We start from the raw sequence: 18,052 nt of genomic DNA, 5'->3' as shown, positions 1-18,052 counted from the left end.
GGTGGTTTGAAGGTATTGTGTCCGAGCTTATTAGCTATTGTAGACATACACTAGCTCGCATCACCACTCTGTGAAAGGTATGACTGGCCAGCCATATAAACGGAATCCAGGGCGCATGCATGTAAACCTCTAGATAGCCTCATTTCGTGGTTGGATACCAGGTATCCTGTACTTATTATGCCCCCTACGCCTCTAGGAATAAAAGTCTAGGTTTTTAAATATTCCAACTCCATTAGTTACAGCGCCAAGTAACCATCTGATGTATGATGTATGAAGGGGTCTACAGCTTCATTACAAGTCTAATCTAACAACTATACTTCGCCTCACAGCACTGTGGCTTTTGCCACGAAGAGTTCTGGGCTATCAAAGCATGACGCAGCCGTGGCTGAACTGCGAGATACCATGAAGTAAGCATGCGCCTACACACACTGCAATGTGAAATGCAGATTAGAAGTCCCCAACAAGATGTATAGCAAAGAGTCAGTCACCTAAGTCAGGGTTACCAGGATTGCTGACTCTGATCCAGTTCGCCCAAACATTAGGGTTAGCATCAGACATAAAGGGCCTTCTTTCAAGGCCCATACTGATGGATCTATAAATCGGATGAGATCCGGTCTCCAGACAAGACACGAATAGATAGAACAACTTCAATAATCACTTATTCCTTTTTCCCCTTCTTACAGGACATTCAGTACGTCCTCCTAATATCTACTGTTACAAAGGAAGGGGTTGAAAAAGCTTTATTTCAAAGGCCAAGACCCGAGCATGAAACTCGATTCTTCGTATAATAGGAGCTAGCGCAAAGTTTAATAAGCCAAGATATGTCAGCGTAAATGCCTTCATATGCATTAAGTCCTAGGAGTATGTGGATTATCATCCATCAACTTAGAAAAGCTGTCTACGATTCAAATACACGACGTAGGAGTTGGCGCCTAATGGACCGTCGGAGTTCTGGTTGGATGAGACCCAATGTATTTACGAGAGATCTCACAAAATTGATGATCGATGCCAGTTGGGGGCTCCAATAAATAGAAGTCTTCATGAGCTCCAGGAAATTTCTACATGGAACGCTTTGGCTGCTTAACACTCCTGTGAACTAAAGAAGGTATGTTAGCTGCGCTATGCTAAATGAATAGATTAGACCCGAATCGCGAAGGCACATATTCTCATATGCATTGCATCCCAGACCTGGGGACAATAGTAAATGGTGCATTGTCACTCACACGGAACTAAGCGGTAAATCCGTGAAATTGCCTAAAGTAAAGTGCTAGCAAATGAAGCATGTATGATCATTGCATTCAAATACTTGAAAGCGTTTGCTTATTGATTCATGGCTGACCCAGCTAGTACTTCGAGTACTCCGCTAGTTAATCACACTCCCACACTCACAGCTGTCTCTTGGATACTACTGTAAGAAAATGAATACTGGTACAGGTATTAAGCTTGAAAGTTGCTACATCTTTCGTCTTGTACAGCACCTTTAACTGTTTCCTAGTTCCACCTTGTTCCCTAGCAGTGTCTTCCTGGAGACGACAATGTTCGTTGCCACGACCACCTTGCCATATAGTGCGACTCCGTAGAAACGTCCTGTATGTACATATTCTTTTGTGCGTTGCCTCCCAGTTGCAGTGGCATTTAGGCAGCGGCAACTGCTACACCGGGGGTGAATATGTTACTATGATCATTAGGATAAGTAGAGGGTTCAGGAACCTGATAGTTTTTGTTACGCTGCAAGATCTGCTCAACGTTAAACCGGCCAGGGAAGTCCATGACAACAATACCAAAACAGCTATTCTGCTGATAGGCCAGGTACTGGCCCAGGTGTTGGTTCATGCCAACATTAGGAGCATTTCTAGCAGCAAAGTTAATGGGTTTCACACCAAAACTAGCTGTAGTGTGCGTGATGCGCAGCTTGGTAGAGGAGTCCGAGGGAGCTTCGCTAAGATGGGATTTGATCTCATTCCATTTCGAGTCCATAGAACGGGTACTAGCAGAAAATGTACGACTATAGCTAGACACAGTATCTTTGTTCCAGGGAAGACCATAACGGCCGGGAGCACTAGTTTTGAAGTCCTCCAGAATGAAAACCTTGCCGCGAAGCTCGCCTAGAGTAGGTACCGTAGTAATGCGATCGTCGCCCTTGGAGTAGACACGATTGGCGGCGAGATCGCCAAGGACAGTGTCAGGGGCAAAGTATTTTTCAAAGGATTTGACAAGGGATTTGGAAGTTTTAAACGCTCCGCTCATTTGAATGCGTAGAATGACGGTTTCCCGCTGGTGATGGTCCAGAAAGTTGTATATAGTCCTAAGGACATTCCCAAAACTAGAGTCAGTTTGAGAACGTCCATTGTAGACCATAAGAATGTTTCCGGTATCTTTGCAGGTAATGTCGATGTATCTGATGCCACCAACAAGTTGCTGCTCCAGAGGCACGTTTTGTGTCTGCACCTTTTTGTTTTTAAGACTGTCCGTGGCGGAATTATGGGTGCCCGGGATGGCTAGACTCGACAGGAGTGTAGAATCGGCGATAGTGCTCATCCAATCCGCGTTCTCGCCCTCATTGACATCAAAGGACCAAGCATCGTCGATTTCGTTGAATATGGCAGCTTGACTAAAGGCCAGACAAGCCAGTGTTGCAAAGAAGGAGAAGCGCATCTCGATAATAGAACTAATCAGGGCCTTGTATTAAGTTGCCATACAGATCGACAGGATCGGAAAGGGCGGATTAGGAGATGGTATGAGTAGCAGTGGGCTGATGGAGAAGAAAAGCTATATTGAATCTTGAAGAGTGGACAAGATGATGTATTAATAGTTGGATAGTGACTAGCCTTTTGCTAGACTGCCCGTTTCGAGGTTGACCATGGTAAAGTCCTAGTAATACGGTCAGCAAGCCTTCATCTACTAAGCTAGGACCAGCAGCGTCAGGGAGTTTCGCGCGAGTAGAATTGAAAAAAGCTACACGCTGTGACAGCTAGTGGGCCCTAAAAATCAAGGGTGCAAATTATACAGAGTTCGACGTATCAGCTCTGCTCCTCGCATGGCTGTTAGTCCGAAAGTCTTGTCTAGCATGTAGGCAAAGCTTACGTCAAAGGGCATTCCGAGGCCTTAAGCTGTAGTCCGCCAAGCGCACGAATTGGCTCTTGCGCAAAATCTATGACCACCTTGGAACCCTGTGCTTTGCTTACATATGGGAAAGCCCTAAATGCTATCGCTGTAAGCACTTCTTTTTGTATCTACATAAGCAGGGGTCTTGGCGCTACATTTCAAGGTCTAGGGTACAGGAAACACTTTTCTCTAGAGCCCATATAGACGAGCAGGCTTTCTAGCCAACTTTCTGCTCACATTCGCTGTGAAGCTGGGTTGATAAAGCCCACCATGTGTCCCTGTGAACTGGAGAAAGGAGCAGCGACATATTGTGATTTAGCAATACATGATGGTAGAAACACAGGCCAGCCAAGCATGGGAAGTCGAAATTCCGTTTAAGGGACTGCACTGCAAGCCATGGCAATGTTCATCTAGCTATTTTTAGTCTGTAATACAAACTAGCAACCTTTCCCCTGCTATCTCCATAGCTCGGATTTATCCTATCGTTCGATGTCATGCCCGATAGAAAACCCGTGTTTCTTCGAAAAAATCTTGTGCATGGACGTAGCTACAAACAGTCAGCCTTCCAAGAGGAAACACACGGAAAGGAAGTTCATCCACAACACTACTCTTAAGGAGCTGGCAATCAATTTTGCCATCCTATTTCTAGGGCAGTCAATGTTCACGGTGTTGCGGCAGGTTTCTAGGAAGTGTTAACTCCCAATAACTCGGTACGCCCTGGCTCAGGCGAGCTAAGATTAGACGTCACATGCGATGGAGCTGATTGTAGTAGCACCTCGTGAGAACATGACCAAGCAGGCATGCAGGAGAGAATACGCGACTGTAAACCCAAGTATCTATATCTCACCGTCGAAGTACTCAGGGGTTGACGAAGGAGAGAGATGATGGAACACAAGCAATTCTACAACACAACCCAGCAGAAGCCGGCTCACAGTCTATTTCTTTTCAAAGTCAGATCGCCTGTCATTATAGCAGCTCTCCAACACTCATTTACAGCGCCGTGGACCAAATTACCAAAGGGGTAAAGCCAATAATGCGCCAGGTAGCCCTTCTCAGGTCTGAGAACAGGATGCTTCGGGAGGCTAATCATGCTTTAAGCAAACAATGAAGGGCTAAAAAACATTTCTCCAGAAAAAAGATGGTCTTAACATAATTATGGGCGCAATTTGCTAGACCGAAACGAAGTGGATGGGCAGCTAGAGTAAGAGAGGCACGAGAATAGCAGCCACGAGCACAGGACCGCGGTGGCTGTTCGGCACTGCAGTTTTTGTGGCAAGACCGGACACAATGCATGGACGTGTGGGGATGATTCAATAATAATGGCAGTATTTAGCTCTGAACAGTTTGAGTTTATGCCTTTCGTTGTGGTGGTGTAATAGAGCCTTTCTGGTTGCAGGTGTGGTGGAAGTGGTCCACTCGCTTATGAGCAACCTTAAGGTTAATTTCATCAGAGCCAATGCTAAGGCTCGTGAAGAGGGGAGGGAATGACGACTAACGAGAAAATACTCCCTAGCTCGAGAGTTACTAGTAGTTGGCCAATTCCTAGAGCCAAAGCTTTGCGGCATCCAGAAATTCAAGGGGGCAGGCTAAATGTCAGACTGAAGAGAACTCTAGAGCGGGCGCCATGTTTTAGGTCGGATAATGCCCCAGAATTTAGCCCCCACATGCACAATCTTGGGCTCAATAAAACACGGAAGATGCGGAGACGATATAAGGTGGCAGCCAAAGGGTTTGAGGTGCAGCAGCAGGCGTTGACAGCATATGCCACGTGGAACGCTAGTCTGGAGGAGGAACTAACTCGTCTGAATAGAGGGAAGAAGAGGAAGGCGTTAACTAATCCCAATAAGCGTTTTGTGACCCCAAGCGAAGCTCTAGTGTTTGGAAAAGACTTTTCGAAAAAGAAAATCAATAGAAGCTTGACGTGGTAAGTGTCAGCTCTTCGGAGGAGTTGCGGTCAGAACTAGTGTCTGCTTCCATTACTGAAATTATAAAGGAAAGCATACCACCTCAGCGAGCGAGCCACCAAGCTTAGGAGTTGAAATTCAATAGATAAATCAATGGAAAACCTATCTGGGGTAGAATTTTGCAAATAGCTTCTATTTCCGCCGAATTGTGTACAAGTGAAATATCCAAGTTTTGGTGGTGCATGGTAAGCTTGAAAATTGCTATATTATACGTCTCGCACAGTATCTATGACTCTATGCTGCTTTCCACTTACCGTGGTATTTAAGCGCCGGTGAGGAAATTAGCAGCAGTGAATACCTCACTCTGGTCCATAACATCAGGAGATTCAGCATTCCGAAAGTCTTCGTTAAGTAGCAGGATCTGCTTAACAAGTTTCTGGCCAGGGAAGTCTATGACAACAATACCGAAACACGCGCCCCGTTCATCCGACAGATAGTCACCCAGATGCTTGTTCATTCCAACTTTAGGAGCATTTCGAGCAGCAAAGTTAATAGGGCTCACACCAAAACTAGCTGTCGTGTGCGTGATGCGCAGCTTGGTGGAGGAGTCCGAGGGAGCTTCGCGAAGATGGGATTTGATATCATCCCATTTCGAGTCCATAAAAAGGGTACTAGCAGAAAATTTACGACTATAGCTAGACACGGTATCTGTGGTCCAGGGAAGACCATAACGGCCGGGAGAAGTGGTCTTGAAGTCCTCTAGGATGAAAACCTTGCCACGAAGCTCGCCTAGAGTGGGTATCGTAGTGATGTGATCGTCGCCCTTGGAGTAGACACGATTGACAGCGCGATTGCCAAGTTCAGAGCCGGGTGTCAAGTAATATTGAAGGGAATCGATGAAGGATTTAGAGCTTTTGTGCACTCCACCCATCTGGATGCGTAGAATGACGGTTTCAGACCGGTGAAGGTCCAAAAAGTCAAATATCGTCGTAAGGACATTCCCAAAACTAGATGCAGTTTCAGAAAGTCCATGGTAGACCATAAAACCTTTTTTGGTAACCTTGCAAGTAATGTCAATGTATCTGATGCCACCAATAAGTTGTTGCTCCAGAGGCACGTTTTGGGTCTGCACCAGTTTGCTTGTGAGACTGCCTGTAAGACTGTTCGTAACGGAATTATGTGTGCCCGGAATGGCCAGACTCGACAGAGACTTAGAATCGTCGATATTGCTCATCCAATAAGCATTATTGCCCTCATTGACATCAAAAGACCAATCATCATTGATTTTGTTGAATGTAGCAGCTTGGCCAACGGCCAGACAAGTCAGTGTTGCAAAGAAGGAGAAGCGCATCTCGATAATGGAAATAACCAAGAACTTATATCAAGTTGCCGTATAGATCAACAGGATCGAGAAGGGCAGATTAGGAGGGAGTATGAATGACAGTAGACTAATGGAGAAGAAAAGGTATATTCAGTCTTGGAGAGTGGACAATATGCTGTATTAATAGTTGGATAGTGACTGGTCTTTTTGTAGACTTCCCTCGATGAGATTCGAATTTTAGTGCTGGCCATAATAAAAGCCCAGACCATAGGGTCAGCAAGAGTCTTCTTCTACTAGGGATACAAATTATACAGGCTGCGATTTGACAACTTTGCTCTCGGCATGGCATGTTTAAGCCTCTTGTCAATCCGAAAGTTCGTCTAGCGATAGTCATAACATGAACAAAGCGCAAGCCAGGGGGCATTCCGAGGCCTTAAGCTATAGTCAGCCAAGGACACATATTGGCTATTGCATAGAATCTAGGACCACCTTTAAATCCTATGCTTTCACGTAGGAAAGCCCTGATTCTGACGCTATCGCCAAGTGCTTTCTTTTGCGTCTACTTAAGCCGGGGTCTTGGCACTGCATTTTATGTTTTAGAGTTCGGGAAAGATTTTCTCTAGAGGCCATGTAGAGTAGAAGCCTTTTGTCAGTAACCTAAGTCACGGTTACCAAGATTGTTGACCCTGATCCAGTTCACCCTTACGTTAGGGTTAGCGTCAAGACATCAAGGGTCTTCATCCAAGGCCCAAGCGCTCGACCCAGAACATGGTAGCAATGGATATATAAACCGGCCGAGATCCGTCCCTGGGACTAGACTTGGATAGAAATAGATAACATCAATAATCACTCATCCTCCTTCTTTCTCTTCTTCACAGGACATTCAGTACGGTATCCTAATATCTACTGTTACCTTTCCACTCAACTTTCTGCTCGTATCTGCTCTCAAGTTGGGTTGATGTAGCCCACCATGAGGCTCTGAGTGGACTAGAAAGAGAAGCGGTGAGATATCACGATTTATCAATACCTAGTACAGCTTTGCGCTTTGGCTGTAGCGGAAACACAGGCCAGGCAAGCACGAGAAGTTACAATTCCGCTTGATGTACCGCATAGCTGTCTTATTTGTCCTTCGAGGTATTCAGGTTGTGAGCTGGTCTCAAGTACTGTATTTGTGGTCTATGAGACCCAAGGGTCCGGGAGGCCGGCCTCCTCCATAGTCGGTGCTGGAGTCTGTAGCTGCATAATCTGAATACCTAGAAAGACGAGTGAGGTAGCATTAGAGTAGCTCACCTATCAATTCTTGAGGCACTTAAGTCACTTTCAAAGGGAACAGAGGAAATAATGCATCAGAATGCCCCATTGAAGTCTGAGAACCAGATGCTTTGACACACAAATGTGCCTCTTGGTAAGTGGTGTAGAGCAAGAAGGACCTAGCTATAGGATGCAGGTAAGGTGACTGTGGGTGAGGGAAGGAATGAAACTGATCAGAAAGACATTAATATGCAGATTATTGCCAAACTATCGCGAAGTGGTGGTCAGAGGAGGTCGGAGATGGCGAGGGAAAGGCAGTGTGGAATATGTGATAAGGCTGGTCTTAACTCAAGAGCATTTCACATTGCTTCTGAGATATCTAGAGAAGAGAATAGCAATTAGTTTTGATCGATAAGATGCTTTATTGCTTTTTTATAAAAGAATCTATAATGCAGGTGGTAAAAAATTGGGTGCTCGCTTGTTTTGGGCGCTCGCTTATCATATACGTTAACCTTTCCCCTGTTTTCCCCATAACTCGGGTTTTCCCTGTCGTTCTATGTCATGCTAGCCTAACCTAAACAGTCCTAACTTCTCGGACTCAAGGCCTGTCTAGGTGTTACCGAAGAAGTAGTATAGATCTCATTAGTTTAAATCAGTTAAGTTATTGATGTTTTCATTCTACACTACGCCCCAAGACTTCATTCGTTGTATATTGTTGCGTGGCGCGGTATATATGTTAAGTGGCGTCCCATATTTAAGATCTATTCTACATATATTGTACTGGTGGCGTCAACCCTTTCATGGGTCTTCAGCCACAAAATGTGTGGGTCTTGGTTTTGAAGAAGTGGAGCATGTGTGGGATGCCCCTCAACATGTATAGCGCGCTACCTACACTACAAGAAGCCCCATGTCTCCCATGTCTGGCTATTACTAGTTCAGAGAGATATGGGCGCCGATACATTGCTGCGCTTGGTCTAGCGGCGCTTTATCCGGGCGTCTAGTGTGCTACTCCTCCTTATGGTCTTAGGTTGTTCCTGCTCCCAGACTTTTTCAGGTGTCAGCATAGGTCCTCCAGCTGTAACATTCGAGAAATAACCACTCCTTCGTTAATTCTCGGCATTTCCAAGCAAGCTCCTAGCTATCAGGGCATTGAATGCAAAGTCATTAGTCATAGCGGTCATTTGTCCGCCATAATTTCCCATCACTGAGAGGCCTCGAGAGGATGGTAGCAAGAAGACTGCCGACGCAGGGGCTTGAGCTATGCATCATCCTACTGGATTATGCTTTGGCAATCCCCAGAGGAGCCGCCACAGACCTTACCTGGAAATCGGCAGATGTCATCACAGAAGGGTTAAAGCTGGGCAGCTACTACGTGGGCATCAGGTTTTTTCTACATGGGCATCGGGCTTATGTGGGCATCAATTTACGCACTCTGATTGGCTAGAAATGTGTCTGTTAGTGCATTCTATGCTCTGGAATTCTGCCAATGTACCTCTGTCCCCTGGCCAATTCTATGGCTGATACTTATACAAAGAAATGTAAAAAGGACAGGATACTCTTTGTGTTGAAGACTTCACTGATATATGATTTCTTTATCCTATGTTATTACTCTTAAGTACTATGATGTAGCTGCACCTACTCAGGAAAACTACCTCATGACAGCCAGTAGAGTAAGGCAGAGAATGGCTGTATAGAGGCTGAGGTCACCTGGGAGCTGGGGGATAATCCTCTCAGAATAGGAAGAAGGGGTATAGCTGACATCTAGAGAAGGATAGATCAATATACTAAAGAATAACAAGCTTTGTATCTAATGGATAGAGAGGGAGATTGCATTGTATTTAGAGAATGAGAATCAAGTGGTTATATTTGAGTATAAAGGCAGCTCAAATAAATAGTATAGAGACAAAGGTTGTGAAATGGCCCTTCCAGAAGAAGAAATTCACAGCAACTTTAGTGTTGCTACTTGTAAAGAATCCTTGAGATGTTGCCCACTGTTAGTGCACATGCTTCACCGACTTTATGGGGCTTGTACCTGTAAGCTAGAGCCAATCAGAGTGCATAAAGCCTGATGCCCACATAAGCCCGATGCCCGTGTAGAAAAAACCTGATGCCCACGTAGTAGCTGCCTAAAGCTGAAGAAGATCAGATCGTTATTCACCTTTGATCCAACATTTGCAACATCTATGTGAGTACAATCTACGATCGCATGCCTAGGACTTGGAGAATTTTTGCTTTTTTACTAGGGACCCTCGTGTGTTTCCTATTGTCTTGACAAGGGATGCATTGTTGATGTGACCACATCTATTGTGCATGGTTCTTGTAAGCCAGTCCGTTGTATGTGTGGGTGAAGCCCCATGGCGTGACTGAAAAGTGAATTTATTGTTGAAAATAGCTGCAGTTCGTTGTTTTATGATCCTCTTTTTACCAGCAATGCTTGCTCCTGCTTTTTACCATCTTTGCATTGACAAAATATTGGTTTTTCACTTGGGTATGAGTAGAACTTCATGCAGTGTGACTTTCAAGTTAGACTCAGGCATGTGCCTGACCACAGTGCCTTTCTTGTATACTACTGTTGAACGATTTCCAGTCATTGCTTTGGTGTTGCAATTGACTACACTACCCTCAACAAAGTCCTCCTCCTGACAAATAGCATGTGTGGTTGCCCCAGTGTCAGTGATCCATGTCAAGCATCTGTTGTCAATAGAGTTAGTATTTGGGCAGGCATCATCAATTGCTAAATACACGGCAGTAATATAGTGGATATATCGTTTCAGAGTGGTCAACATACCAATGCCCTCATGGTCATCAGAAGTTTGGACATTGGGGTGTTCATTCTTGCCTTGCTCCGTGGGACAGGTGGCTTCTTGTATTTGGGTAGACTTGATACAATGCGAACAGTCTTTAGGAAACCATTCCGTGATGTGAGTGGGAAGAAATAGAGGTGAAGATAAGAATATTTCTGGACAATGACTGCACGCAGGTTGGATATTTGGACTTCTCATCTAGGTTTACCCCCAAGGATATGGCTTCATCTACGAGATCACTATATCTTTCCAATATCCGGGAGAAGAGCTCACCAGGTTAAGAGTCGAACTCTCTTATCCTGTCTGTGTACTCAGCTTCAGCATGCCGTTTAGAGCCAACAGTGAGAGTCCTCGGGAGTTTGATTGATTCTTCAAAGTCATCACAGGCTAGGAGTTTGTTTTGAGAAATATTGTGCAGTCAACAACATCATCACGCTGTGTATGCCACCTACCTCGGCCTATTGATGTCGGATGCTTTGGACAACTCAGGAAGACCTATGACCGAGAACTTGAGCATCTAATTAGGTGCTCGAGAACCTGCGCTTCCAAGACTGATTTCTTTCTAGCTTTTTATGCTACCTTAACCCTAACCTATGATAAAAGCCCAGTCATACGGTCAGCAAACGTTGTGCTCAAAGTATCCCAAATATCAGCATGACCCAAGGAGTCTCTTGCATCTATCTGGCCATTGCGGGGTGTTGACTGTGATTGTGTGTAATTGGATGCAATTGTGTGGTGTGTGATAGCGTGTGACTTATCTGGGACTGGCTGCTCTATAAATGTCTGCTAAAGACTGTTTTTTGTTTTTTTAACACCTCTGCCTTTCATCTCTCCTTTCGTGTTGTTCTGTGTCCCCTACCATAATTTATCTCCTCCTGTGTTCATCTATTCAGTCCCCATGTGCCTCCTCTGCTTTGCTTTCTTCCTTTCTTTGCTTCATTTTCTACCTTTTGTTGGTGTTGTTGCTATTTACCAATAATGGTCATTTGATGAAGGTGATGCTGAGACTATACTGTGTTGATACAAACTAGAGTTGAGTGAAACTGAATAATACTAACTGAAATCAACCCCCAGTCCTCCTTCTCTGGCTGCAATCAGGGCAAAAACTCTGTCTCGAATAGAAGAAGCTTGTGGGCATTCTTGTCCCTATCAGACTCATATGTATCGACCGCAGATACCATTGACTGTAAATGACGCAAGAGTTGCTGCTTGATGAGTGTTTCGGGCTCTTCTGGTGGCCCCTGAAACATTGGATATTGTTCTGCGTCTAGCCCAACTGACAGGATGACCCCAAAATTCTTTTTAGCATCCCTAGAGTCGGATGTAACTTCGCAGCCATGTGTTTGACCCCGCAGACACATTATCAACCCGATGACAGGCATTTGGTCACTGAAGCCTAGTGCCTTGAATCCACGTTTTGTGTGAATGTATGCAGAAGTCTTTGCGTCGTCTGCAAATGCATGGTAGGTGTTGGATAAATATTGGATAAACTACATGGAGGACAGGTATTGTGGGGAATTTGCCTTCGGTCGGGTTAACCCTGGGTAAACCCGAGCCCGAATACTTCAGCTTAGTTGTCCATGACGGAAGAACTTAACACTTTAGAGAATGAATAGAAAACAAGCTTCACCAATTCGATCAATCTGTATACCAGCACGGTTCCACGTGCGGTTGTACAGGATCACGAGTGACTTCTAAAGTGATATAACTGAATTCAGTAGATTATTCCGACAGTAGGCTTTATTCTTGACCTGCACAAGAATACAGCCAATGTGGGCCTCTCTCTCACGTTCTGAAGGAACCCAAACTGGAATAAGGATATCAACCCCATGGAGATCAGGGGGAAGGTAACAAGCTGTACAGGTCCTATACATATTGTAGATGTCTGTTGTTGATGGCGTAGTAGCCCGGCGATGAAGCCGATTGAAGAACACCGTTCCAGAAGAAAGCATCTGGCCGAAATTTGATTGCAATGAATCTTCCGGGACTTTCAAGAGATCTTCCACGACAGCATGCCCAAGTAGGTTCTTGAGAAACCCCTGGAGAGGAAGAGGCTCAGGGTACTGCAGCCATGGTGATACAGTATCAAACGCAAGCAGGAGAATGAGCCCTGCAACGAACTCACCCATGTCTCCTACACTAATGTTGTTCCAGTGGATTTCATGATCAAGTAAGTCAAGAGCTTGGAGAAGTGTGTCCGCCATCGTCATTCCATGCTGAAAGGCAGCTAGGGCCAAGATGGGCTCATTAGGCTGCAGTACCATGATCTGCTCACAGTTGTCTGAAACATCGATTAATGGGTGCATCCAGTGGGAGACAAGGGTTTCGGCAAGTGCAAAATCGGAGATGGTGAATGGGATTCGGTATGATAGGAGAGCTAGAAGGCCAGTCTTTGTATCGAAATCATCATATTGCCCTTGGCTAGGCCGACACTTTTCTTTGCAGAGCTCTACAACACCCACATATGAGCTCCCAGCTTGAAGTAGTGCTCCCCATAAAGGCCGACCAAAGTTTAACAATACATCCCAGGATACGTTTGGTGTATCGAGCTGAGCTGGGGTCGGTGGCGCGTAGATATTCTTGGTGAAAAACTGGTGGTAGGGAGGAAATGGAATTGCACTTGGTCGTTCCCCAGTTCGGACCTTCTGGCTGGGGTCTGATAGTTTAGAAGGCGAGGGATTAGATACTTTGGGTGTTGTATCAAGAAATACGCTAAAGAAGGATTCTTCATTCCCCCATTTAGCAGCCCACCAAAGAGCCCGATGTAGAGAATGGAATAGCATGCTGTCTCCTCGAGGTCCTCCAAAAAGATTCCGTGCTTCGTCGATACAAATGATGAACTCGAGGTTGCGTGGCTGTATGGAACTATTTGCATCATCATTGGTCATTTCTTGAGGCCCAGGTGTAGTGAATGCATTTTTGCAGTGATCATCGAAAGCTTGCCAGTCAGCTGTTGGGTTAGGAACTTCGATTGTTGGACAACGAAATGGGGGTTGATTGATAGCGAATTGAAGAGCAGATGTGATGACATCTTGATTTCTAACGTCACCCCCACCGATTTGCAAGCGAAAGAAGTCATGGGCGCTCACCCCAGAAGCCCGGGCTGATCTGGCCAGTCGCAAAAGCGCCCAAATAACAATACTCCAGATCCATTCCATCCTGCGGCGTCTTTCAAGAAAGGGTAAACCTTCATTTACATTGTCAAGGGCCTGCAAAATGAGATAGGCGTAGCTTGATCTTCCTGGATAGCCTCTATGGTTTTTAGGGGCAAAGTTCAGGTAAATCACATACTTGTTGTGTTTAACAGCGAGCTGAGAAACAGTATATGACTTTCCTGTCCCTGATGGTGCAACGATCGACATGCAAGGTGACAAGTAGTGTTCCATTTTCGACAGGAATTGGCGATGATATTGCTCGAGTATTTGGCAGAGATCAGCACTAGCATAGCGAAAGTCAGGATGAGCCTTTTCACCAATGGTGAATGCCTTTTCTATAATTGTCCGCTCAGCATCATAGGGAGAGGGTTGTTGCTTGATATATTCTTCGACTTGGTGTAAGACACTTTGGATCTCGGGGATAAGTATGTTCCCAACAGTGTCCTCAAAGATATACCCATTAACCCACTCAGTGCAGGATACCTTCAATGCGAGGTAAACTTTCAAATTGTTGATGTCGATGTACTCCTTTTTCTCCTCCAGCTTACGAAGTTCTTCTTCTAGCCTTGGATAACTCCAGCATTCTGTTGTAATTAACGTACCACACCAGTGTTGGATCCAGCGTGGACGATTGTCTGGAGCTCTTCTAGAATATGCCTGTGGTGGTATGGTGTTCTGGGGCCAGTTTGTGTACTGACAGACATCTTCAAATGTTCTGAGGTTCATAATCTCGTTGAATGAGAAGTGGAGCCTGGGGTGGTTCGTCATTTTGAAAGCAATGGGCTGTTTTGTAATCAACTATATTGTAGTCATCGCATCAGCATAGAATATGTAAGATGTAGCAGCAGTCTTAAGGTTGCTTACAGATAATATGAAATGGAGAGGGCAGTGAATGGGGTAGGGTTGACTTGAAAGAATCAATAAATAGAGAATTGAAGGGAAATCAACAACAAAGCAGCTTGGTCTTTCAGAAGTTGAGTGATTACAGTTTTTAATGTCATGATCATGTTTCAAGTGTAAAGAATATTGATTGTTACTGTTGTGAACATTCTAACCCTAACCATGAAAACATTTGGTAGACACCTTGCACGTGATGTGTTTGACTTGGTTCTTTTTGCGTGGCGCGGTATATATGTTAAGTGGCGTCCCATACGTGCCCCACTTATCCGAACCTATTGTGGCTGAACACGTGACAGGATTAACACCCTATCAGGATCACAATACAAAAGGAACAGTTCCAGGACATAGCATAGACTTAAACCCTTTAATAAACGAACTGATTCAACATTTAAGATCTATTCTACAGTTCTCGTGGCGATTTTGACAGTAGATTTTAGGAGGATGTACTGAGTTTCTTGTAAAGAGCAGGAGAAGGAATAAGTGATTATTCAAGTTGTTCTATGTCTGTCTTTTTCTTGCCTGAAGAGCAGACTTCAGCCAGTTAGGAAGTTTTCTCAACACAGATTGATTGTGAAAAGCCGGTGGGCAAGGTGCACTGGGTCCCAGGACACTGCGAAGTCCCAGGCAATGAAGCAGTCGACCAGCTGGCCAAAGCGGGTTGCAAGAGCGAAGACCTTCTGGTCCCAAAGGCGACAATGTCACTGACGGCAGCAAGAAGGTGGAGGAACGAAGCCTTCAAAGCAGACTTGTGAAACTGCATGAAAGAAAACTGCCTGAAGATCAAGCATCTCAGTGGAGCGCTGAACTGGCCAAGACCATATGAAATCAGCTGGATGAAGGGGATACACAGATGCTATAATTAACGCCAATGATAAGCGAACCAACCATGCGAACGCACCCAGCCTCACTGATGTCTACAACTTTGATGAGACTGGCTTTATGATGGGCTTGATTGAGCCTGGAACAGTCATTACAAGCTCCCACAGACGAGAAAAGCCAAAGTAAGTACAGCCTGGAAACCTCGAATGGATTACTGTGATCGAGGGAATCAATGCGGACGGTCAGTCGATCCAGCCGTTTATCATTAGTGCAAGCAAAGATCACCTTGCCAATTGGTACCAAGAATGCGACCTCCCCGGCGATTGGGCTATTGCATTGAGCGAAAATGAATGGACTAATAACAAGCTGGGTCTTGAGTGGCTAAAGCACTTTCATCGGGCCACAGCTAAGCGAACGAACAGTCGCTATCGCCTCTTGATCCTTGATGGTCAGAAAGTCACCACTCCGTCGAATTCGAGATATATTGCAAGGAGAACAAGATTATCACGCTCTGTATGCCTGCTCATGCCTCTCATCTACTTCAGCCTCTTGATTTAGGGTGCTCTAGGCCGCTGAAAAGGGCATACAGTCAACAAATAGAGCATTTGATCAGATGCTCTATAACGCACATTTCCAAGACCGAGTTCTTTCCTGCCTTTCACATCGCGCACGAAGATGCTATTACAGAAAGCAATATCAAGGGAGGTTTTAGAGGAGCTGGACCAAGTTATAGTAATAGGTAGACAGCTATCAATGCCAAAGCAGTTGTTGACTCTATGATCTAGTCCTTTCCATCTTTACCACCATCCCATTTGTGTTATCAAAGCCCTGACCCTAGTCCTCGTCGTCACTCTCGTCACCGCTCTCATCTTCGCTGTCGTCTTCCTTGGCCCTCTTGACCTTGCCACTGTCTTCCTTGTCGCTCTCATCATCACTCTCATCGTCGCTGTCGTCTTCCTTGGCCCTCTTGATCTTGCCGCCGTCTTCCTTGTCGCTGTCATCGTCACTCTCATCATCACTGTCGTTTTCCTTGGCCCTCTTGACCTGGTTCTGGTCCCGTTTGTGGCGTCTAGACTGCTTCTCGAAAGGACATTTGCTGCAGTCAACACCCTCGGCGACGCCACTGCTACAGACAGCTTTGCAGTCCTCAGTGGTACGAGCGTACTTCATACCGGCTGGCTTGGCGAGGCTAGAAGGAGCTAGGTGGTGACCCCCACTCATGGGAGCGGCCGTAGCAGCCTCGGAAGCGGCAACAACTGCGATGATAGCGTGAATAAGCTGCATTGTGATGTATTTGTTGAGGCAAAAGTGGGTGAGTGTTGTTTTGTCAAGTTTTCCTGGGCGTGATTATTTGAATTGTTGTGTGTGGATGCTGTGAAGACAAAATAGATAGAACAAGTGAATGAATGCAAATGTATATATAGAAAAGTAAATGCAAGATGAAAGTGAAAATATACAGATAGAAATTAAGAATGCAAGATGGGGATGCAGAAAGAGAACAGTAAAGGAAAGATGAAGAAGTGAGTGATGATAGAAAGAGCATAAGATGGATGACTTGAACAGAGACAATCTAGTCATTATATACATGAAGAATGGGGCTTGTAGAAACCATTCTCGCCAGTCCTTGGCTACAGTATCCAGGAAAGGGGCCTCTCACACGCCACAGCACAGCAATTTCTTGATTACCGAGAACGATGATATTTTGAGGTCTTTACAAGCGGAGTGTATGTGCCGCCTCGACTAGATCTTGCTGTTTCACCTACTCATTATCCTTGCCTTTCCAGTAGTCCACTCATTTAGGACCATGTCATCTATGCTATTAATTGTTTAACTGCAGCTGGGGAGTTGTCTTCTTTATTAGAGCAGGGATGTCTGCCTGATAACAAGATGAAGAAAGCAATGCATTAGATATCAAGATACACATGAAGAAGTGCAAATTAAACCATTCTATATCAAGGGGTAGAAAAGAACAAAGAAAGATAAAGTGAAGTGAAAGTAAAAGAAGACAAGACATAGAAACGCATTCAGCTGAACAGTGCTCACTGTCCTAACACTACAACATGACATGATAGAGACCACCTCTGGCTCAGTTCCAGTCACTCTATAGTATTCCACATGTTATCCATCCTATGATCTCGCAATCGTTATATTAGCACTAGGGGCGGAAAAAGTCCTAAGAATATCACAACAAGAAATGGACTTATCGAGATCCTGGTAGGTGTAGCAAGGTAATCCGGAGTTAAGACTCGTGGCTATGACCCAAATTTAGCCTTAATTTAGTAACACCGGAACCTTCGGCTCAGGTTTTCCTACTTCTATTGCTCAATTAGTTACCACAAACAACGCCATGTCAAGGACAAGACAGTAAGTTGTGTGTGCGCTGAGCTTATGTTAGGTAAAGCCTCCTCTACCCAAAAACAAGTATGCCCATTGTGTCCTATCTGCATTCTTCACTCCTAACATTCTCATGTTTATGTGGTGTGTTTTATGATCTCTATTATTTGCATGTACTTGTCTTCTCTTGTGCACATGTCTGTACGCCATCTAATTTTAAACATGTGCTTTCCATGCTTGTAGTGTCGTTTAATATTGTGAAATGGCTTACTTGCTGCACTGTGGTATCAAGTGTGAATCAAAGATCCACACAGACATCACTGCTAACCCCAGTTGTCAAGAGGTAGGTGGCTGTAGACAGCGCTTGCCATCGGCCTGTTCTCCTGTATACCCAGAGTATTCTTAGGGGCCAGACGTGGCAGCCAGCGGGGCCTTGGGCAAGGGCTTAGGAGAGACATC

At 45.0% G+C, this 18,052-nt stretch overlaps 4 protein-coding genes across 4 annotated transcripts; all 4 read right to left on the bottom strand.

Moving 5' to 3' along the window:
- Nucleotides 1–1,635: 1,635 nt before the first annotated feature.
- On the bottom strand, nucleotides 1,636–2,655 carry HOO65_080165 (1-phosphatidylinositol phosphodiesterase; the record flags this gene model as incomplete). Its single annotated transcript, XM_071001487.1, has 1 exon — nucleotides 1,636–2,655. The coding sequence occupies one exon, from the start codon at nucleotides 2,653–2,655 to the stop codon at nucleotides 1,636–1,638; it is 1,020 nt and encodes a 339-aa protein (XP_070856395.1).
- A 2,676-nt stretch (nucleotides 2,656–5,331) lies between these two features.
- Nucleotides 5,332–6,360, bottom strand: HOO65_080164 (1-phosphatidylinositol phosphodiesterase; the record flags this gene model as incomplete). Its single annotated transcript, XM_071001486.1, has 1 exon — nucleotides 5,332–6,360. One exon carries the CDS (start codon nucleotides 6,358–6,360, stop codon nucleotides 5,332–5,334), a length of 1,029 nt encoding a protein of 342 aa, XP_070856394.1.
- Nucleotides 6,361–12,079: 5,719 nt separating this feature from the next.
- Nucleotides 12,080–14,308, bottom strand: HOO65_080163 (uncharacterized protein; the record flags this gene model as incomplete). The annotated part of the gene is made up of 1 exon (XM_071001485.1): nucleotides 12,080–14,308. The coding sequence occupies one exon, from the start codon at nucleotides 14,306–14,308 to the stop codon at nucleotides 12,080–12,082; it is 2,229 nt and encodes a 742-aa protein (XP_070856393.1).
- A 1,785-nt stretch (nucleotides 14,309–16,093) lies between these two features.
- Nucleotides 16,094–16,543, bottom strand: HOO65_080162 (uncharacterized protein; the record flags this gene model as incomplete). Its single annotated transcript, XM_071001484.1, has 1 exon — nucleotides 16,094–16,543. One exon carries the CDS (start codon nucleotides 16,541–16,543, stop codon nucleotides 16,094–16,096), a length of 450 nt encoding a protein of 149 aa, XP_070856392.1.
- Nucleotides 16,544–18,052: the final 1,509 nt, after the last annotated feature.

Source organism: Ceratocystis lukuohia (assembly GCF_044167205.1).
Source record: "Ceratocystis lukuohia strain C4212 chromosome Unknown Supercontig8_pilon, whole genome shotgun sequence".
Lineage (NCBI taxonomy): Eukaryota > Fungi > Ascomycota > Sordariomycetes > Microascales > Ceratocystidaceae > Ceratocystis > Ceratocystis lukuohia.
The sequence above is the reverse complement of the archived record's forward strand: the minus strand, read 5'-3'. Positions and strand labels throughout refer to the sequence as shown.